The following is a 22,866-nucleotide window of genomic DNA, read 5'->3' as shown; positions in this document are numbered from 1 at the left end:
CATTGGTCAATGGCTACTGGATTTATCATGTGTGGTCACTATATGGATTCTTATATCCATCTCACTTATTCATCATAATAAGATAAAGGCCCTTTAAAGGTGACCATATAGAGAGGCCTCCACAAGGCCTAAACCTTGCCCATCTGAGGAGGCCCAATGGGCTAGGTCATAACATCATGTAGATATTTGACCCCTGTGGATCCAGTTGGTTCATATGCTATGTGCACGGTCACAAATACACAGGTGATGATCACATGAACCAACATTCTCAACTCGCCTGTTCACCACCTTGCAGGCTGTCTGCTCTGTTCACTTCCTGGTTTTCTCAGTACATTGGTGGGCGAGATTTCACTTGCTGTCTCAAAGACAAAGCCAGCTCTTCTAGGTCTCTTCGTGGCAGTACATGTTTGCAGTCAGTAATGAGGGATGGTTGTAAATAAATTAGCACAGTATCACTGGAAGGTGCACAACATGAAGCGGATTCTGGATTTGTTAGGTGATGAGAATCCCAAACTTACATACTACAGGACCAGGAGTCAGCTTGCAATATACTCACTTTTAGGTCTGTGTTTAATGGACTCCCTGTCTCAGCCCTTATCAGTAAAATTCAATTAGACGACTCATAACTGGAAGAGCCAGAGATAAACAGCTCAGAAATACAAGCTGCTCCGAGTGCTCAGATCCCCCTCCCCTCCTGAGAGCAGGGAGCTTATGTCACTTAGGCAGAGAGATAGAGCACTCAGAAATACAAGCTCTGAACACTCAGCTCCCCCTCCCTCCTGAGAACAGAGAGCTACATCACTTGTCCTGGGCAGAGAGATAAAGAGATCAGAACTACAATCACCGAGCACTCAGCTCCCCCTCCCCTCCTGAGAGCAGTAAGCTACATCACTTGTTCTGGGCGGAGAGATAAGATCATCCCCAGGTCTGTGGTTATGGAAACGCAGTATAAACAATGAAGTGAATAATCTCAAATAGCGGCCAAACTAAGCAGTTTTACTTAAGCAATGTATTTAGGAAAAGTCTTAAAGGGGCTCTATCATTGGGAAAAGTCATTTTTAACTAATCACATCCTTGCATAGCCTATAGAAAGTCTATTCCACAGCTACCTGTAGTATGTAAATTGCCTCAGCAGTTTTTGAATAAGTCCGTTTTTATTCATATGCTAATTAGACTGGTGCACGATGCATCATGCACCCTCTTTGCTATTGTTTCCTATGGGTGTATACAGCACAGGCTGCTGCTGCTGATGACTCAGCTTCCTGTTTGCAGGAAATAGGAGATAATAGCAGGGACGAGTGCTGCTGGGAACTTCCTGTTCTGGCTTGAAGCTCATTAGCTTATTCAAAGACCACTGAGGCAATCTACATACAAAAGGTAGGTGTGGAATAGCATTTCTAAAGGCTATGCATGTATATGATTAGTTAAAAATGACTTTTCCAAATGATCGAGACCCTTTAAATCCACATAAACTAGCAGTATAGATAGGATCCTTGAGATGGAAAAACCCCTTTAACTTTTGTTCCCATGTAAACATGGCAGCGACTAGTCAGCAAACAAGTTTGTCTACTGATCACATGATGTTAAGACATTGCATCCTTGTTTTCAACATCATATACTTCCGTGTATCCAATGGAAGTGCTGCCAACACTGTGCAGACTGTATGAGGACTACATGTTCTAAAAATTCACAATGCACCATAGAATAATAATAGATGGCTACCGGTAACAATTTGACTATACAATCGACCTGGGGTAAGCTACCTGAGGAAAGATACCCAGGGTAAGATAACTGACAACTCCCACAGCACAAAGCATCCTCATTATAGTACTGGATGGAACAATAAAGGATCTGGTCATATAAGGAAAGGTCTGATGCTGCAGCTCAAGTCTTCCATTGACAGGTCCTTGGCTGACATCAGCACTGATGCCCAATTTGGGCCAAGTGATGGCCGCAGCCAATCACAGGCCTCAGTGGCGACCCCTGGCATGTCACTGCTGTGACGTTTCTGCGGTCACCTGACAAACAGCTGAGAGAACTGTATTAAGCTGCTGCAAATAGGTCCAGGGAGAGGCGAGTAAAATTTTTCTTAAATTTCTGGCCCTTTTAGTAGTTCCGTTAAACAGTAAGGGGGAGTTCACACGGAGTTACGTGCCGCGAGATTTGGCACGTAGACGCCGCGTGACCCTTTGCGTGCCGTACACGCTCCCATTGAGCTCAATGGGAGCGGGGAGCGTATGCGCCGCGCTAGTTTACGGCCGTGAATAAATGCACGGCCGCAAACTAGCGCGGCGCATACGCTCCCCGCTCCCATTGAACTCAATGGGAGCGTGTACGGCACGCAAAGGGTCACGCGGCGTCTACGTGCCAAATCTCGCGGCACGTAACTCCGTGTGAACCCGGCCTAAGAGGGAGGTAGGGGGAAAAAACAATGTCTGCACATGGGCCCTATTTCCCAAACTGAATACAGCTGTGTTTAATAGAAGTCACTGCATCATAGTGAGTTATGGCACAGTGGGCACCCAAAGAGCGCCACACCTCTAATGAGGTGAGGTGAGGCGACCGCCCCAGGCGGCGCTGCGGAGGGGGGCGGCAGCCCTGGCGATTTTTTTTTTTTACTTTTTTTTTGTCTAAACTAACGCAGGAGAGCGGCCGCTCTTAAAACAACCCGAGTGGCCTCTCCTGCGTTGGTTTAGATCTCTGCGTCTCAGCGCAGGCGGCGTCATCCCGCCTACGCTGAGACGCAGACGTCTTACTGCCGGGAGAAGAGGAGGTGGCAGCGGGAGCAACACAAGGTTGATAAGTAAAATAACTTTTCTTTTTGTTTGTTTCTTTTTGTTTCACCAACCTCCCTGGGTCTGCTCATTGCCTCCCCCGCTTTCTCTTACTATAGGCTGCGGAAGCCTGTGTTAGCAGTACCATATAGGCCCGAAACCTGTGCTACTAATAATAGCCTGTTACTGCTAGCACAGGCTTTGGACCTGTATGGCCACAGGCTTTTACTGCTAGCACAGGCTTTGGGCCTATACGGTAATATTTCAGACCACATGATGTCTGGGACATTACCATATAGGCTCGAAGCTTGCTAGGATTAACATCCAATTCTGGAGAGATGAGTAACATTGTTTATTATGTTCCCTCATCTCCCCTGGGGCTCCGATTATTATACTCGGGGTCTGAAAAGGCCCCCAAGTATAATAATAGTTCATGGGTGTGCAACTCTGGGGCATAATAGTTGGGTGGGCAACTGTAGGGCATAATAGAGCTTGAAGGGTCCACTGTGGCCCCTGCAACCTCTATTATGCCCCACAGTCCATTGTGCCACTGTGGGGCATAATAGTGGGATATATATAATCACCTTTAAAGGGTGATTCCAGTTACTTAATATATCAATAAGATATATTAAGTTATCCATAAGAGATCTGTGGGCGTCAAATACCCAGGACCCCTGCTGATCAGCTGTTTGAAGGATCCATAATGCTTGTGAACGTGCAGTGACCTCTTCACTATTTATATCACACATGGTTTGTTTTATAATCTGTGATACAATGACAGCCTCATCATGTTTTATACTATAGGACAAAGCTGCAGTTACATCGGACAGCCACTAGAAAGCAGACGGTGAAAGGGGTCACAGTGCTTGCAAAACCTCTAAGGATTTAGATGTGTGAGCCAAGTTACAGCGAAATGGGCTGGAGACCATATTATGCATGAAGATGAAAGTAAGACCTATACAAGATTATTTGCATGGTGTATTTTTTTTTTTTTTTTTTTTTAGGGGGGGGGGGTTAGAACCCTTTTCAATAAAGTGACGACCACCAAATAAATGCACGATGTGCACACACTACTACTGAGCCATGACACATCTTCACGTTTAAGAAATCCTGTATAAAAAAATCGTCTACCTAAAAAGAATATGGACGGAAAAATACCATTCCTCTATTGTAATAAAATCCAGCCGCCGTTGTGTTTTTAATCTATTTCCTACATAAAAATGAAAAAGAAGGCAGATGACTAATTCTTAAACTCAGCAGAAAAATCAGCTTGTGACTCCACAGATTTAGTCATCCTTCGAGGAGAGTGTCTCCTTGAAGACACAGCTTAATGCTAAAGATCGGTACTACTTACCTTTAGTTGAATCTTGAAGCACCAAGTTCTCAAGCGAGAGCCATTCGGTATTTAGCCGCTTTACCAGTTTATAGGCGTTGACAGGATGAGCGAGGTAACCCTCCGGATCAGAGGTAGATCTACCTGTGAGCTCCTCTACCTGAGAAGCCCAGCTGAAAGATAAGGACATATTTAGGATTCAATCCATCTCCTCATATATATATATATATATATACACACACTGTATATACATAAAACATCTTCTACATTCACCTCTGCACTGAGACTCCTTCCGAGCCTGCCAAAAATCGGTTTCAATTTAAAGACGACTGACCCCATTATAGTGTTGGGCTCCGCTTGAGAAACCATTGTCTTAGCAGTCCACCTTTCCTTTGTTCAGGTCCCAAACAGACCTAAACAATGGAGAGACAGCGCTAGTGTGAACCTAGCGTTAATATTAGGGTTGAGCGATCGGGAAAGATCGGATTCCGATCGGCGATCAAGTAAATTTCACGATCGCGATCGGAATTCCGGTCCCGATCTTTTCCAACGGGATCGAGGTCAGAGGTTAGCTCAAGATCGGCTCAACCCCATTCATGTATATATCGTTAATGAGGTTGAGCGATTGGGAAAGATCGGATCCCGAACGAGCATATTTCACGATCGCGATCGGCTGGAAGATGATCAGATTTTAAAATCCAATCTGAAATCTCAAGATTGGCTCAACCCTAGTGAATATGACCACTAAACTAAAGTGACATGTAATGTAAGAACATGCTACGTCCTACCGACTGAAAGGAGTTTCCTTTAGTCCCTCTTCACTCTGGGTAACAAATTTGTATGTCTCTATTAGAGTACTTAATATTGGTTTAGTATATTAGCTGAGCTGATTGTCCTGCCTTCACTGAGTAAGTGACGTCACTTGCCCTATCACACAGGTCCGTGGTTATAGCAACGCTGTGTAAACAATGGGAGGAATAAGTTCACATAGCAGGCAAACAAAGCAGCTTTTCTAAAGCAATATATTTAGGAAAAACCTTCAATTTACATAAGCTATCGGTATAGATAGGATCCTTGAGATGGGACAACCCCTTTAAGATTTAGCTCCAGAATGCATGAATGAATGAATGAATGAATGAATGAATGAATGAATGAATACACCATCTTTATCCATATCCACATACCTTTTAATCTTAGAAAGACGTTCTTCTTCCTCTCGTATGTACTCTTTTAGGGACTGCACTAAGTCTCTTTCCTTGTAAATGAGGTCGGTCATCTGACCTACAAAAAAAAGCAGAAATAGATTTCAAAAACGAGAAATGTGAACTGCCTGCTCCAGATTTCTGGTTTCTTGTATAAACAGAAGCTTCTTCCTGTCCGCCATATTGCGTGTGCAATGGTCGGGCGCACAGCCTGAAGTTGTGTCTATATATAATTACTCCTGGCTTCTCTCCCTCTTGTCAACTATCTTTGCCAACCTTTTAGAGACTCCCTCCCACCCACGTAATAACCTGGTTACTTAAGGAGATTATCCCAGAGGTTAGCCACAAAAGAAAAGAAACTGTATCACCAATTTTCTGAATAGTGGTCCCACCTCTAGTGATCCTCATTGATCAATCACACCCCTGACTCACATCTCCCTCGCCCACACTGAGTAGGAGTTGTGCAGTGGTCACATATACACCCGGCCATTCTGTTCTAAGCCTATGGGGCAGATGGTGCAGACATGGATCGTATATATTTAGAATATATTATATATTCCACAGACATCTCGAAATACATTGTGTTTACAAGAATGTTAAAAACAGAGTGCAGTGGCTTCTATGCTTGATCCCTGGAAAAGCTGAGCCTTCTAATTTATTATACCAGAAGACAAAACAGATCAAGCTTATTTTAGAGCCTTCAAGAGAAGAAGACGGTTCTCACAAATGCATGTGGAGACGAGAACAGAAATATGGCAAGGAAACGGAAGTGCCTACATTGACAGACTGACAATTATGTGCCCATGGCATGATGGAAAGGACAACAAATGCCAACTCTAATAGAAGGGTACATCTCAATGTCATCCAGCTCGCCGCCATACGAGGATCCGGCACTAATGTGTGGTGACGGGATCAGTCAGTTGAATAGAACAGCAACATAAATGTATCTAAGGTTAGGAAAATGTGGCACAGCGGCTAATCCCGCGCCAATGTGTGGTGGAGAAGAGGTTCCGAATATTATTATTATTTATTTATATAGCACCATTAATTCCATGGTGCTTTACATTTGGGGGTTACATACAATACACAGAATATACAGGTAGATATAATACTAACAATGACCGACTGGCACAGTGGGATAGAGGGCCCTGCCCGCGAGGGCTTACAATCTATGGGGGAAGGGGGTAGAGACAGAAGGAGAGGGGGAGACTGTACAGATGGCAGTGAGGTGATAGTGTTATTGGAGGTTGTAGGCCTTCCTGAATAGGGGAGTCTTCAGGGCCTTCTTGAATCCTGTGATTGTGGGGGTCAGTCTTATGTGTCGTGGTAAGGAGTTCCAGAGTATGGGGGATGCACGGGAGAAATCTTGGAGACGGTTGTGTGAGGAGTGGATGAGAGCAGAGCGGAGTAGGAGGTCATTGGAGGATCTGAGGTTACGCGTGGGCAGGTAGCGGGAGATGAGGTCAGAGATATATGGAGGGGGCAGGTTGTGGATGGCTTTGTATGTTAGTGTTTGTAGCTTGAACTCAATTCGCTGGGCTATTGGTAGCCAGTGGAGGGACTGGCAGAGGGGAGCGGCCGATGAAGATCGGGGGGTGGATATCCAAAATAACAGATAGCAGAAATGCCCATACTACTGAAGAGGGCCCGTTTTGTTTTTTAACTAGGGGATGTTCCTCTATTAACTTAAACAGGAAACCACTACAATGGGGCAACACGGTGGCTCAGCACTGCAGCCTTGCAGCGCTGGAGTCCTGGGTTTGAATCCCGCCAGGAACAACATCTGCAAGGAGATTGGATGTTCTCCCTGTGTTAGCGTGGGTTTCCTCTTATTTTACAAAGATACTGTATACTGACAAAAAAATGTACATTGTGATCACTATATGGGGATTACAACCTACATTAAAAAAAAACAAAACAAAAAACACTATAAGACTAGGTATAGCCATGTATTCAATGGCTGCCGATTTGACTGAATAGTATCTGTAGAAATACTTGGGAGGAATATGCAAATCTGTCTCCCAAGATGTAAATAGGGAGACAGTGCCTCTGTTATGCTGCCCTCTATAGGAAGCACCCTGAACATCATGCCCGACTTTCCCAGAAGCCTTTACTGCATAATGTGGGTTTTATACCAAGTAAGTTTCTCAGGTACGGACGGCCGTTTCGGTCTGGTTGGACCTAGTCAGCCCAGCGCAGAGGGAACTGACTTGGTAGAAGTGAGAGGCTGAGAGACCAGATTATGGGGATAATGTCACTCCTTAAGGACAGACCACCATGTAGGTGTGTGCAGACTTATACAGCCATAGTTGCTCCACTGCAAGGGAACATGGGAGGAATATGCAAATCTGTCTCCCAAGATGTAAATAGGGAGACAGTGCCTCTGTTATGCTGCCCTCTATAGGAAGCATCTGGGAAAGTCGGGCATGATGTTCAGGGTGCTTCCTATAGAGGGCAGCATAACAGAGGCACTGTCTCCCTATTTACATCTTGGGAGACAGATTTGCATATTCCTCCCATGATCCCTTGCAGTGGAGCGACTATGGCTGTATAAGTCTCCACACACCTAATAGGTGGTGTCTCCTTAAGGAGTGACATTATCCCCATAGAAATACTTGCCAACTTTTGTGAAGGGAGATCAAAAAGACCCTAAATGAAAACCTCCTACTCTGTATACAGATCTCTTACCAGACATGTAGATACGCAGTCACCCCTCCCCATATACTTCAGTCCTCTTCACTCCTGTATATACCACAGAAAACATCCACACATGCAGACATTGTCAAATATGGTGGCCTGAAGTGAAGAGAGGGAGAGGTGAAAGGCCTGGTCATGGGGGGGACGACTGTGTAGCCCTAAGCACATACCATATAATACTATTATAACATAATACCCCCGAGTAACCATTTTTAAAGGAACAAAATATAATATATATCATACTTGTCAAGTGTAAGCCTGAATATTTATGTATATTATATATGTACATACCTATTGAAGTGAAAAATTCTGCATGGACCTGCCATTGACACAAGATGTTGGTGAGGAGCACCACGATGCCCGGAAGACTCTTCATCTTTATATAGGACAACGCAGAATTTCAATCTAAAACAAAACAGAAAAAGGAGTCAGGTATATATATAGTTGCCTACATAGCATGATAGAAGAACAATGGTGCCGCAGTCAAGGCTGTAGCTTCAATCATGGTGTAGAAAGTGGTCGGGTCCTCCAACCCAATGACTATTTAGAGTAAAAGCACGGCGCACACAACTGGTATTATTGCAAAAGTGATGTTGTTTATTTCTCTTTACATCACATAGTAATATTATGGGTGATGGGCGACACAGTACCATATCCGTAAGGTGACGTTTCAGTCAAAATTGACCGTTATCAAGCCAGATCTGGATGACGTCATCGTCCAACATGGAGGCGACAACTTGCTGACCTCAAAGTAAAACTATAAAATGTGCTACTTTGACAAACTATGAGCCAAGCTAGAGGACCAATCCACTTAAAGGGATCCTATAATTTTTTTCTCCCTAACACGTAGGAATATCCTCAAGAAAGGCTATTCTTCTCCTACCTTTAGATGTCTTCTCTGCGCCGCCGTTCGGTATAAATCCTGGCTTTCGTCAGTATTCAAATGAGTTCTCTCGCAGCACTGGGGGCATCCCCACTGCTGCGAGAGAACCCTCCAGTGCCGCCTCCATCTTCTTCAGGAATGGGCTCTGTTCGCGTCTTCTTACTATACAGAGTATAGTAAGTGGCCATTTTCTTGCGCAGTCGGCTTTGCCCTAGGCCCGAGGCCTAGAAGTTTGAAGCCAGTGCCGGAAGAAGATGCGAAGAGAGCCCGTTCCTGATGAAGATGGAGCCATTGCTGGAGAGTTCTCTCGCAGCATTGGGGACGCCCCAGTGCTGCAAGAGAACTCATTTGCATACCGACAAAAACCGGGATTTATACGGAACGGCGGCGCGGAGAAGACATCTAAAGATAGGAGAAGAATAGCCTTTCTTAAGGCTATTCCTACGTGGTAGGGACAAAAAATTGAGTTTTAATCATAGGATCCCTTTAAATAGGCGAGTAGTTGTCCGTGGGTTACACAGGGTCGGAATCTGGAGAAGAATCTGAAGCAGTAGACCTCAAATTCCTCTACGAATTATGTGCAAATCTAAGGAGACATAGTATCCCTCCCAAACCAATTACAGTTCTGAAAGGAAAGGAATAGCAATATTTTGTTCCTAGGCTCACTTTATATGAAGGAAATGTGAGATATTCTAACAACAGTACAGATCTTTACTATGCTATTTATGATGTGTGGATGAGCTGGATAGCAAGCTCTATGGTCAAGCAATTCCGGCTGACTACAATATTAATAGACAACACCGAGAACTTTAAGTGTGTGACATATTATGCTATAATAGTAGTAATAACACATCATATCATGCTAATATGGGTTGACAGACCTATCGGCATGATACTGTAAGCCATCCCAATTTCTCATTGAACAAGATGGTCTCGGATCCACCAGTGTTATTCTCCATAACGCCTAGTATTGAGTAATCCAGTCTTCTGAGCACCAGGAGATGTATGAGCTCCAGTCACGTAGAGAAGCAATGTCTCATGGAATAATGCTCGCCCCAGGGAGACACATTCTCTTTCTAGCAGACTTCACAATAACTTGTCAGAACAAATATATCATGCGCAGCAGATGAGCAAATGGGAGTCTAGCCAACATGGCAGATCCAGCGCTCTCTTCTCAGACAGTTGTAAGACACATGGCACCAAGACCCAATAACACCGCCATGGTTAGTGTGAGAGCTTTCCTAGAAGACGATGCACAATGTATAGGTTTAGTAAATATAATAATAATATATTAATGACAGGGCCTGTGGCAGATTGGGGGAGTAGATGGTGAACACTCAATGAATGAACATTGGGTTCCAAGATTCAGCCATAGGACAACTATTTGTTTTAGGAAGTTACACTATAATTTCTATCCACAATTCATGTCTTAAGAAGCCCACATGTACCCTTAGACAAGATGGTCTACTGATCATGGAATCCATAATCTCCATATGGTCTCCTAGTTCTCAGAGCAGCTAAAAGATCAAAAGTAGGGACGGAGTTTGCACGCTCATTATATGGCATCCCAGCGAGCTGCTGAGATGCTGGAACAACCACAGGCACGGCGCGAGGAACATGTTCAGTGGCAGGACAGCTGCCGAAATGCCAGAGCAGGCGGATCATCAACGCCAGCAACACGCTCGTTATATGGTGTTCCAGCGAGCTGCTGAGATGCTGGAACAATCACAGGCACTGCGCAAGGAACCAGTTCAGCGGCAGGACAGCTGGAGAGCTGCTGAAATGCCGGAGCAGGTGGATCATCAACACCAACAGCACGCTCGTTATATGGCGTCCCCGCGAGCTGCTGATATGCTGGAACAATCACAGGCACTGCGCGAGGAACAAGTTCAGCAGCAGGACAGCTTGAGAGCTGTCGAAACGTCGGAACAGGCGAACCACTGACGCCAACAATTTGCTGAATATAGGCGGATCATTGACGTCAACAACATGAAGTCAAAGTTGCGGGCAGAGGCACCGTGTCAAAATCTGGTCCAAAAAACTCCATGTACTCAGCCAAGGAACCAGGCAGGTCGAAATGGGACAATAAACATACCGCTGGTTTTTATGGACTGGGGGTTTAGTGTCCTGTATAGATGTGTAACAATGTCATAAATACATCTGGGGCGCCCAACGCAGTTCTGCATTGAAGTTGGGGTGTACGGGGTGCATGTCCCCGTCTTCACTGAAGAACTATGCAGGCCCCACGAGAACAAGAACCGGTTAAGTATAAAAAAATTTTGGTTTTTTTGCACGTATGGTATTTTGGACACTAAAACCTCAGTCCATATGGACCTGTTTAGCGTCTCAGATCACCCTAAAAGGTTCCCTTTAATTTAAGGAGCTGTAAATACTGGTCATGACGGAGTTAAAGGAAACTTCTAGACCCAACATAATCATAGAAACCTGCAAAGAAATCCTAAAATGAATGAGTTCAGTAATTGCAGGTTGGACAAGATGAAGAGAAAGGCTCGGTAACATAATGTAATCTGGTGCGAACAATGTTTTCGGATTCGGCCTAGATCTGCTTTCTTACTTTTCCTCTCGGAGAAAGTCAAGCGCAAGGGTGAGTGGACTTAGTGATCTCACTCCCAATGAATGCATCTCCAAGTAGTACTTAGCTCATTGAAGCCAGCGTCTGAAGGATCCTAGAAGAAATATGTAAAACACACACCAAAAAAAAAAAGGAAACTCTTACTCATTCTATGCTGGCACAAGTCGCCCTATACTTCTGCATTAGATTACAGACCACGTAGGTACAGACAGAATGTGTAGACTTTGTATTGCACGCAGCGCCTCGACTCGCTCATGACTGGCTTGTTTTATTCCTCCGGAGGTCGGCGAAGTTCAAGTAGAACACAGACACTTAAGACAGACGTTCCCTTCCCCCTATTTACACATACTTTCTGCCCAAAAAGGAACAAGACTATTATAAAACGGGAGACACCCATTCGGTTTTTGGTTGCTTTATTTTGTGTGCAGATTTTGCTGTGGTTTTTTTGAGGCAAAGAGAGAAGTGGATTCAAGACGAATCAGAAATATAAAAGAAGGATTTACACTCTTGGAATTTGCTCAAAAAAAAACAAAAAAAAAACACAAAATTTGCATACACACACAAAAAAAATACTGTATATACTCGAGTATAAGACGAGTTTTTCAGCACAGTTTTTGAGCCTGAGCCTTGGAAAGAATAAACAATTCCTTTAAATGGGTTGCCCAGCCTCCAATCGAATTTTCATACTGAGGTTATCTGTCCGGGTCAGACACCTGTACCCCACATAGATTATCTGTTCTACCCCGTTTCCCCGAAAATAAGACAGTGTCTTATATTAAATTATCTTCCGAAATATATGACCTGTCTTATTTTCGGGGGAGGTCTTATGCAGTGGCTGGAGTGGGGGACAATCGGCAGTCATGCCGGCGCTTCCTTAGCGGAGCGCCAGCATGACTGCCGGTTGTAGGTGGTCCAGGAGGTGAAGGGGAGGTGTCTTATTTTCGGGGAAACAGTCCCTGATTGACGTAAGCTGCTAGTGGACAGGCGGCCCCTGTGGACCTCCTCCTAGTCAAGTAATAGTGATCCTGGTGAACTACAACGCCGCTCATATTATTACGACCATCCACCAGAAGCTTTGGGCACCCACAGGTTGCTAGGACAGCCGATCTGTGCAGGTTCTGGGTGTTGGACGTTGGACCCCAACAGATCGCATACTGATGACCTATCTACAGGGTAGGTCATCAGTATAAAAATTTGATTTTGGCTGACAAGTCACAACCCCCCCCCCTCCCCCCTCAAGAAAAATAAAAATAAATACAATACAATATAATATAATATACATATATACAGTATATATATTTGCTTGCATCTAAGTTTCTGATTTGTTTTCTATGAAATTCCACGGAATTTTCATTGTAGCCAATTCTCGCCCCATGGGTGTCTTCCTTTCAGGGAAGGAATCTCTGGTGATGACCATGTTTATACTGTGATAATCCTGCCAATCCTACTAAAAAAAAAAAGAGCTCTTAGTAAGATGTTTATATACTCAGGCCCATTACCTCTCCAACCTGAACGACAAAGCGCGCGGCGCAATTTCTTCTACGGATTAGTCATTAAAACTTGCTAATTCCTGCCTGTTGAGCAGTAGCCTGGCACAGGAGGTGAGATAGGTCTTGTAGGTCTCCATGTTTTCGTGTACCTCCTACTGACCCCAGCAGAACAACTGGTCCAGGGTCTGAAAGGGAACACGATGAACATCACCACCTCGCACCGGAACTTGGATACCGGCCTTTGTTGTTTTTTAACCATTTGTGTTTCCGAAAGACGGGGGTTGGTTGATTGATTTGCATTGGTTGCTTTGCACAGCTGTTAAAATGCTACCCTACCCCCCCCCCCCTGCGGACATGTGAATACAGCCTTACACGACGCTAGCGCAGTCTTTGGTCAGTGTATGAATTCTATACGCAGTTTTGATCAAAATCTTGAGAGTTTGTTCACACGTGGCAGACAATCTGTGGGTTTTCTGTCACGGGATTACATGTGGAAGAATTGGGAGTATGTTACAATGATAGAAAGATTTGGATAAATCTGGAATAAATGACTAGAGCCATAGAGAGTAATAGGGTCTTCTGCGGAGGATTTTTAGTGAGTGTTAGTGAGGCCCCGGACCCCTGTTCATGTAAATACTCCGACAGCGCTGACATAAAACATCAGTATGGAGAGAAACTCCCATGACCCGCTCTGTGCTGCCAGCAAGTGAGTAGAATCATCTGGAGCGGCTGCTCATGGATGGAAGTCAATGTGGCAAAGTTATACGACTGCTTGTTGTAAAGATGGAAGGACACCAGCCATAAAGAGAAGAGGTCCAGGACAAGGTCCTGCAGCTGGAGAATACAAAGCAGCCCATTCACATCACTTTAGCACCATGACTGCCTAACCCTTCCCCCACCGCCCAAATAGACCTCTTAATAGTAACTACAGCCCCCTACCCCAGGCGGATCTTAGGAGAGGCAAAGTAGCCGGTAACTTTCTGCTGAATGCACCATAGCTCAGGCTTAAGTGAAAATCACTCGTACGCCACTCATGTGCCGTTGTAGGTGCGAATAGAGACGTAGTGACCGTCACTTTTTTGTGGCGCTGAAAAAAAAAAAATCGCCTTTTTATTAGGGTTGAGATTCCAGGATCGATTTTAAAATCCAATTTCTGATCATTTTCCAGCCGATCCCGGTCGTGAAATTTGCTCAATCGCCGATAGGAATCCGATCCTGATCACTCAACCCTAGTCAATGCTTCTCTATGGGAGAAGTCACTTTTAGGGTTGAGCCGATCTTGAGATAACCTCCGACCTCGATCCCGCAGGTAAAGATCGGGATCGGAATTCCAATCGCGATTGTGAAATTTACTCGATCGCCGATCGGAATCCGATCTTTTTCGATCACTCAACCCTACCCTTTATCCGTATGTACATGAGCACTGTGGTGTACTATAGCCACATACGCCGGAGCACCTGTTTTTACACATCAGGATAAGTCAATCCTTATTTTAGGTGTAAACAGATTATATAAAATTTTCAAAAATTGAAAAAACAACCAAACAAAGGCGAGCCCTAAGGGCTAGTTCATACGGGGCACGGGACCGCATATTTTGGTCCTGATTTTGATCCTGATTTTGATGTGGGAAGCCGTATCAGAATAGGACCAAAATGCGCCTGTCACGGCTTCCGACAGTCGCGGCTTCTCGCTCCGGAGTAGGCCAAAATGAATGGGCCTAATCCAGAGAGTGGACGCCGGGGCTGACTAAGCCGCGAAATCCATCCGAAGAAAGGGCAGCTCGCATCTTTTTTCCATGAGCCGGAACATACCGCTCACGGAAAAAAGGAAGCTAGCGGTCTACATAGACCTCTATTGTGAGGGGGCGGATTCTGAGGTGGATTTGGCGTCAGAATCCGCCCCCTCTTGCCCCGTGTGAACGAGCCCTAAGATATGAAAAAGGAAAATAAGGCTCAAAAAAGTCCAATAAATCGGCTCGCACACAAATCGCAGCAAGTACAGACAAACTAAAACCACAGGGAACAAAGGACCCTCGAGGCCAGAGAGACCAAGGGGAGCCAAATGAGAAAACAGAGAACATACAAGGGATAGGGACATGACAAAGATGAGAAACAAGAGGGCACAGTGAGGGCATAGGCAAGCTCAGGGGTAGAAAAGGCACCGGGGGCCCTAGAGGGCCAAAAGAAAGGACCACAGGTAGAGGGAATCATGCAAAAAGGAGGAAAACTCTGCAGACTCCTGGAATATGACCCACGGCCGCCAGAGGGTTTCAAACTTATACGGGTCAGCAACCAAGGCCTCCATCCTCCTGGAGCCATTCCAAAAGGGAAGGAGTCGTGGTAGTACGCCAGTGGCGAGGGATAACCGTCCTGGCGGCCGTAAGGAAGTGGTGCAGAGGGTCACCCATAACCCTTGAAATCTTACCAGGGATAAGGGAGAGGAGTGCAAGCTGAGGTGAGGAAATCAAGTAGCAACCACTAACCTTCGCATATAAAGGAAAAACAGCAGACCAAAACACATGAATATCTCTGCATTACGACCAAATGTGGAACAAAGAACCCACCACGGCACCACAACGCCAACACACGTCAGAAATAGCAGGATAGATCCGATGCAGGAGGGTCGGGCAACGGTACCAACGGGTCAGGATCTTGAAATTTTTCAGAGGATGACTCTGGATGCGATCACTAGCACCCCGGGTACTCCAAATAGCTCAACGCACATGGAGTAAAGGATGATTTTTTTGGGGAAATGGGATGTTTGCTATGCCACCAACAAGCCTCTACTACACAGTGGAGTGGTATTGAGCCATAAGGGACGCCATACCAACTCCTACACATGGTTGTACAAGATGTAAACAAGTGAACCCTTTAAAGATCCCCATTACGTAGATATAAGGTGGAATCTCCGAGCGCTCCCATGTTGCCTTCTCTACATTTGATGTCCATTTGTCTCCTATAAATCACGCTGGATGTCTTGTTTGTAGCGTTCACAATCCTATCTCCAGAATAAGCATCTGTGAAACATAAGCTGCCTGCATCATCTATTTCCCAGCCAAGAACCATTTATCTCTGCAAATAATTACAGCCAGGGAAATGAGAAAAAAAAGTTTTCAAAGAAAGTGTAAAGAGCAAAACGACCGACCCCGATCCGTCTCCACCAGACTAGAACAAACTCAGCTTTACAGGGGTCACACCACAAAAATTACTTATCCCCTATCCACTGGATAGAGGAAAACCTGCTGATCAGCGAGGGTCGAATGTTCACCAATACCAAGAACGTGGATGTTCTGCTTTAAACCAAAATGTAGCGATGGATACAGAATACATGCCCCCTACCCCATTGGTTTCATTGCTGTTCTTCAGCTATTGTTGCTCCTATTGAAACAGTTGCAATTTTTTCTCTAGCCCCCACCATTCCTGAACAATCAGTGTAGTTAGGCTCAGCACCAAATAGGCTAATTAGGCTCTATACTGTCCAGTCCCTGTCTGTCTGTTCCGGTAGGACAGCCCACCTGATAGTAGAGAGCCTTTTTAGCATATTGGGTCCTGAACCGAGCTACATTGAGTGTTCAGGAAGGGTGGGGGCTAGAAATAGAATTACAACTGCACCGGACAGTGGCGTAACTAAAGTCTTGTGGGCCCCGGTGCAATCTTTTGTCCGGGCCCCCTACAGCGAATTCTTGATAGTGATGGTTACTATCATACTTAGTATGGTTCGGGTAATCTGTGGGTCTCCTTGGTTTATGGGCCAGATGGAAGCTGCAGTCTCAATACTGATGCCAGTGCTTATGGGCCCCCCTACGGCTACTGGACCCAGTGCGACTGCACCCTCTGCATCCCCTAAAGTTACGCCTCTTGCGCCAGAATCAATGAAGCAGTGACTATTGCAGAATGCAAAGTGTTCTGGAGGAGATGGTATAAAGTCCTATTTAAGAAACAAACAAAAAATACGAAGTCTATGGGTAATGGATTTTTGACGCCCCCTTAGGATGATTTTCTAATATAAGAAAACAAATCATCTTCCGCTGACATGAAGAAATAAGGAGATCACAGGCGCTGTCTGCGAATGAACGCCCTTGTGGGTGTAATACTATCATCCATTCTGATAACAGTATAGAAACAAACCACAATAATGACAGCGATTCCATTAATCTCTTCATGTCCCGGCGCTCAGAACCCGCCGCTCGCTGTATATACGTGAGAATTATATTATCAGCTCTCTGTAACCTGCAGGCTCCATTGTGGATTAAGCCGATACTGCTGCGAGGTCTGGATGCTAAACATGGACACAATGTGGAATCACAATGTGGAATAATCTTTAATAACAGTCTGCATGAGATTATAACCATGTATGATGGCTCAGTGGTTAGCACGGTTACATTACAGAGCTAAGGCCCGGGTCACATCTGCGTTCGGGGAGTCCGCTTGGGGAAAACGGAAACCTATACGCATTAAAAAGCGGTTACCTTCAGGAAACCTGCAGACCTCATAGCCATCAGAAGACAACTGTAGCACCTCAAACCACCGGTGAGGGTCTGGCTGAAGATATTTGATGCAGTCATCGCCCCGATCCTTCACTATGGTAGTGAGGTTTGGGGCCCGGCTACCTACCCAGACCAGCCAAAATGGGATTCTAGCCCAACAGAGACCTTCCCACCTGGCGTTCTGCAAATACCTGCTCCATGTCCACCACAACACCACCAACATGGCCTGCAGGGCAGAGCTAGGCAGGCTCCCCCTATGGCTCACCATACAGAAGAGGGCACTAGGGTTCCAGGCACACATCGGGGGAGCAACCCCGACTCCTACCACCACCAAGCCTGGCTAAGACACATAACTCTAAACAAGCCAGACACCCCCCAACCGAACACCAGCCAACCACCAAATCAAAAACACCAACAGATGATAACCAAGGACCAAATAGAGGCGACCACAGAGGCAAACAGAGAGCAGTACATCGAAGAATGGAGAAACAAATTTAGAAAACTCCATGAAACTCACCGTGTACCAATCCCTACAAAGGGACTACACCATGGCCACCTACCTGGAGAGAATACGCCACCCCAAGCACAGACAGACCCTGAGCCGGTACAGACTGAGCGCCCACAACCTAGAGATAGAGACAGGGCGACACAGGCAGACGTACAAGCCACGGGAGAACAGACTGTGCCAGCACTGTGACCAGGGGGCCCTAGAAGACGAGACCCACTTCCAGCTACACTGCACCAAATACTCAGCTGTGAGGGCTGTCTACTACCAAAGACTCTCTGCCCACATCCCAGACTTCATATCTGCAGACGAGAAGAGGAAACTCTACATCCTACTGGGAGAAGAAGAGGCCACTGTGGAGATCGTTGCCCAATACGTGTCCAGCTGTCACCAAACAAGAGGAAGATGAGACCCCATGGACTATCAAACCACCCATCCCCCATGGACCATTAAACCCCCTACCCACCACACAAAGACCGTTAAGCCCCCCCCCCCGTCCATCACCCGTCTACCCAGACCAACCGATACCCACAAGCCCCAAACAAGAACGATGAGACCCCAACCCGCACACCCCATACTCCTCCCCAATCATTCTTTGCTTTGGCAACACAAAACATTTTTTTTCTTTGGTAATGCTAATAAAGCTCTATTGATTGATTAACTATAACGGGGTCCATGTAGTTTCCGCACGAAACCTGCGGAGAGAAAAGTGCTGCTTGTAGGACTTTTCTCTCCGCATGTTTTGTGCAGAAACAACATGGACCCCATTATAATCTATGGGTCCGCAGTTTTCCTAGGTTATCGCTTCAGCTGACTACGGGAATATAAAACAGGATGGATACGTCCTTCTGTTACCCGGCAGCCGCTTATCTCCCCCACGACACTGCAATAACATGCACATTCCTTGGAGGAGACACGGCTGATAGCTCTCGGCCAAATGATAGTTATGCTAAAATAAATTTCTGTTGCCTCCAACGACAAGTTCTTAATATATGTGCATAGAAGTATAAACAACATTACTCCGCTTAAAGGGGCGGTCTGAGAAGTTTACTAAAGAAACTATAGGAACTACATTATGTATAAAGAAATAAAAACCAAAGTTTATCCAGGGTTCACTCCAGGACTTTGGTCCCGTCCATGAATCGGCTTGAAAAATGCGGAAAGAAAGTCCTTGGCATGTTTCATGCGGAAACCCAACGGAACCCATTATAGTCTATGGGGTCCACAAATAACACGGCTTCAGCGGACAGCCAGCTTATTATTATGGAGGAACCCCACCCCCTGACCTGAACCCAAGAGACTTCCATCAATGTAGTAGTCACTTGTTATGGATCAGATCAGGCTCAGTATTAACATGGTTACAGAAGCAGCTGCAACGTAAGATCCTGTGCGGAACAGAGGAATATCAAGTAACATCAAGAGCTTACAGATGTAGCAGAGCTAAGCGGTTATAGGGCATAGTCATGATTCCTGCACCTCACTCCTGGGGTCCCTGCTGGTCTCTGCCTCCTGATTTCAGGACTTGCCTCCTTGGCCGATCACTGGCCACATTGGGGACATTTCCTGAAACCAGGAGTGACCTGGTCAGCAGCACAATAGGGGCAAAAAGGGATCAGCGGAGATAAGTATTACTTATTTCCCTTTTTTTTTGGGTACGTTCGCACAGAGTTTTTTTTGCAGGCGGATTTTGAAGTGGAATCCGCCTGCAAAAACGTCTCCCATTCATTTCAATGGGAATCACTATTGGGAAAAAGAAGCGACATGCTCTATCTTCCCGCGGATTCCGCGGCTCGAGACACGCTCCTGCTTAGTCCCATTCATTCGGTCCTAATCAGGAACGAAATGCTGCAACGGGATGCTGATACACTGCATCGGCATCCCATTGCAGCTAGCCGCGCGGAAAATTCATACCTTGTCCGCCGATTGAACTTTATGACCCTCTGAGCCTATAAAAAACATTATATAAACAGGAGACCCCCTTAAACATTCACTCTATCAGGATATCTGGATTCTATAGGGTCGCAATTCCTGACAGCGGTGCCTTGGAAATACGCCATGACACGGTAGTGAAGATGATCGTATGCCTTCGTGAAATATAATCTGCGTCCTTAGGGGGCCCTGACGAAACGGGTTTTTTTTTTTCTAAAAAGGTTTTCCTATCAGGACGACCCTTCCGAGCGAATACCTGCTTCAAGTCAAGACACAGCTCGTAAAAGTAAAATCACAGCAAATAACGTCATCCCAAAAGCGTTTGTATTTTTCCCTCAACTTCGCCTTTTTCCCTAAAGCTAGCGATTCCGCAGGGAATATTCATATTCTGCATTTTTCACAGGATATTTTTTTCTGCAATGTGGGGGATGCAATGAAATAAAATCTCATTCGGTTTAAGAGTTTTTCTAAAAAAAAACTCCACATCTGTACGTGTGGCCCCCGGAGGACTTCCAGAAATTTCCAGAAATACCTGAACTCGGGGTCAATTTCTGAACATTTCTTACATTCTCGCGCACCGTCCAGGTACATCTGCAGCATTTCGGGGAGGGTAGAGCGACCCCCTAACCCCAGCTACCCCCTTGCGCCCGATATACACATAACATAGCCATTCTGTTATAGAGAGGTCATTGATGACAAGTGAGTTGTGCTGAGTGACATGCTCAGCTCTGCTACATCTGCAGGTTACAGCTATGGCTAGTAGTACAAGTATATAGTTGGCCATGTTTCTGCTCCTGTACAACTTTGGGGTATGTTTGCAGCACTGTGCACCCCCTGCCCAGCCCCGGGCCCCCTCACTACTTACCGCAGGGTATACAGGTCCCTGGATGTGACAGGCAGCTCTCAGCTGGGGCACAGCACACACTATGGCAGTCAGTATACAGGGGATTCCTCCTTCTCCAGCGGCCCGCCCCCAGGTCACGTGTCATCCGGCGCCGCCTCCCCTGGTGCGGGTCGTGCAGGGGCTCACGCCGCCGCTGGTGCTGCACAGACGTGTCGCTGCTGTGTGCAGATGTGTCCGGGGGTGGGGGGCTCCGCACATGTGCACAGCTGCCAGCATGGACGTTTACATTATCCCCCCCCCCTCTCTGTCACTGTCTCCTCCGGGACGGGTTCAGTCACTTGTGCTTTACATAGAGATGAATGGAGATGAACAAGCCTAATAGCAGTCACTACAATACAAGGATATAGACCAGCCCGTGTACAGGGGTTCCCTCCCCCCTTCACTGGAAGCATCCTTAACCCTCTCCTTACACCGGAGCAGCAGCAAAAAATAAGAAAAGAGGGGCTACCCCTGCTTCAGTCCAGGGTCCCTCTCACCCACAGGAGCCAGTTAGGCATACTCCCAAGTGTCCTGGATTCCACGGGACATTCACGGATTCGGTGTCCGGTCTGGCAGTTCCAGTCGGCGGGAGATATGTCCCGGTTTCAACTCATCTGCTTCGCAGACGAATTGAATACATAGGCGTGTAAAGCAGAAGCTGTCACAGCTCAGCTCCTGCTTTACCTCTGCGCTGCGGCTAGTGGATGTGTAGGCGCGATGTGATGAAGGCTGCGGGGGAGCGTTGGAAGGGTGAATATAAGGGCCCCTTCACACAGAGTAAATGTGAGTGCATTTTGGCAAAATACATGTGTAAAAATAAGACTCCCATTGACTTCAATAATATTTTTTTTACACGTGTAAAAAAAAACACGGCAAAATACACATCACAATACACGGCAAAATACACGTGTAAAATCTCATTAAAGTCAATGGGAGTCTTATTTTTACACGTGTATTTTGCCAAAATACACGCGCGTTTACTCTGTGTGAACAGGCCCTTAGTGGGGTTTTTTGTGTTAAAGTGATCCTATCATTAGAATCTTCCGGCATGGCGTTCAATCTTCTGCGCATGCGCAATCGGCTCTGCCCAAGTACAAGATTGAAAGCCAGGCTGGAAGACGGCACGTAGAGGCCGATTCCTGAAGAAGATGGAGGCGGCGCTGGAGAGTTCTCTTGCAGCACTGAGGACGCCCCCAGTGCTGTTTGAGCGCTGGGGCCCGCCCCCAGTGCTGCGAAAGAACTCATTTGCATAAAAACGGAATATCTACCGAACAGCGGCGAGGAGAAGACATCTAAAGGTAGGAGAGGAATAGCCTTTCTTAAGGCTATTCCTACGTGTTAGAAAAAAAGGGATTCTAATGATAGGATCACTTTAAACACTGAGGTAGAACATAATGAAGGGGGCCCATGAAACTGGGGCAGATGAAGGGGGGGGGGGAATGGCATGAAACTGTGGGCAGAGATGGGGGGACATGAAACTGGGAGGCAGAGATGTGGGGACATGAAACTGGGGGCAGAGATGGAGGAGGGACATGAAACGGGGCAGATGAAGGGGGTATATGTAACTGGGGAAGAGATGGAGGGGGTATATAATTTACGGGTGACTGTAGGAGGATTATATCTGAGGGCACATTAAAAATGAATGTGAATTCATGAGCTAAATTTGTTGCAGTGCGCCGTACATATTGTCCCTCTTTCTGTTCTTCAAAAGTTGGGAGGTATGAGTTAGACCACCAGTCTGGCTCTCCCCAAGCCCCCCTCCACCGCACAGTAGGATTAGAGCCCCTGCGCATGGAACAGCCCGTATTCCCAAACAGAAGACGTTCAAGCGGCGTAACCACTGCCGGCAGCCAAACGAGCAGAGGCCTCAAAGGCGCAGCTGACCAAGGGCCTTACAGACCCAGATGTCAGCACATGGCTGGCGGTAGATAGTCAACCACAGATTGCCCCAACAGTGTCCAGCCCCAACCAGGACCCTAGTAGCCCACCCGCTACCCAGCAATATATACCTTCACAGACCCTTACCGCATATGTGGCAAACCCAGCCTGTTGCTCGTTATGGGCGAGGTAGCACTCCCTGGTGCAGTCCAC

The 22,866-nt window shown here is 46.2% G+C and overlaps 1 protein-coding gene across 2 annotated transcripts in view; it reads right to left on the bottom strand.

Moving 5' to 3' along the window:
* P4HA2 (prolyl 4-hydroxylase subunit alpha 2) overlaps positions 1–20,836 on the bottom strand; it is a 58,626-nt gene extending 37,790 nt beyond the window's left edge. For both annotated transcript variants that reach the window (XM_075275025.1, XM_075275024.1), the window contains exons 1-4: positions 20,758–20,836; positions 8,298–8,411; positions 5,292–5,388; positions 4,129–4,280 (exon numbers count right to left, since the gene is read on the bottom strand). In XM_075275025.1, coding sequence (XP_075131126.1) covers positions 4,129–4,280; positions 5,292–5,388; positions 8,298–8,382 — 334 coding nt within the window. In that variant the 5' untranslated portion in view covers positions 8,383–8,411; positions 20,758–20,836. The remainder of the gene's footprint in view (positions 1–4,128; positions 4,281–5,291; positions 5,389–8,297; positions 8,412–20,757) is intronic.
* Positions 20,837–22,866: the final 2,030 nt, after the last annotated feature.

Source organism: Leptodactylus fuscus, chromosome 5 (assembly GCF_031893055.1).
Source record: "Leptodactylus fuscus isolate aLepFus1 chromosome 5, aLepFus1.hap2, whole genome shotgun sequence".
Lineage (NCBI taxonomy): Eukaryota > Metazoa > Chordata > Amphibia > Anura > Leptodactylidae > Leptodactylus > Leptodactylus fuscus.
Note: the sequence above shows the minus strand (reverse complement) of the source record. Positions and strands in the feature narration are given on the sequence as shown.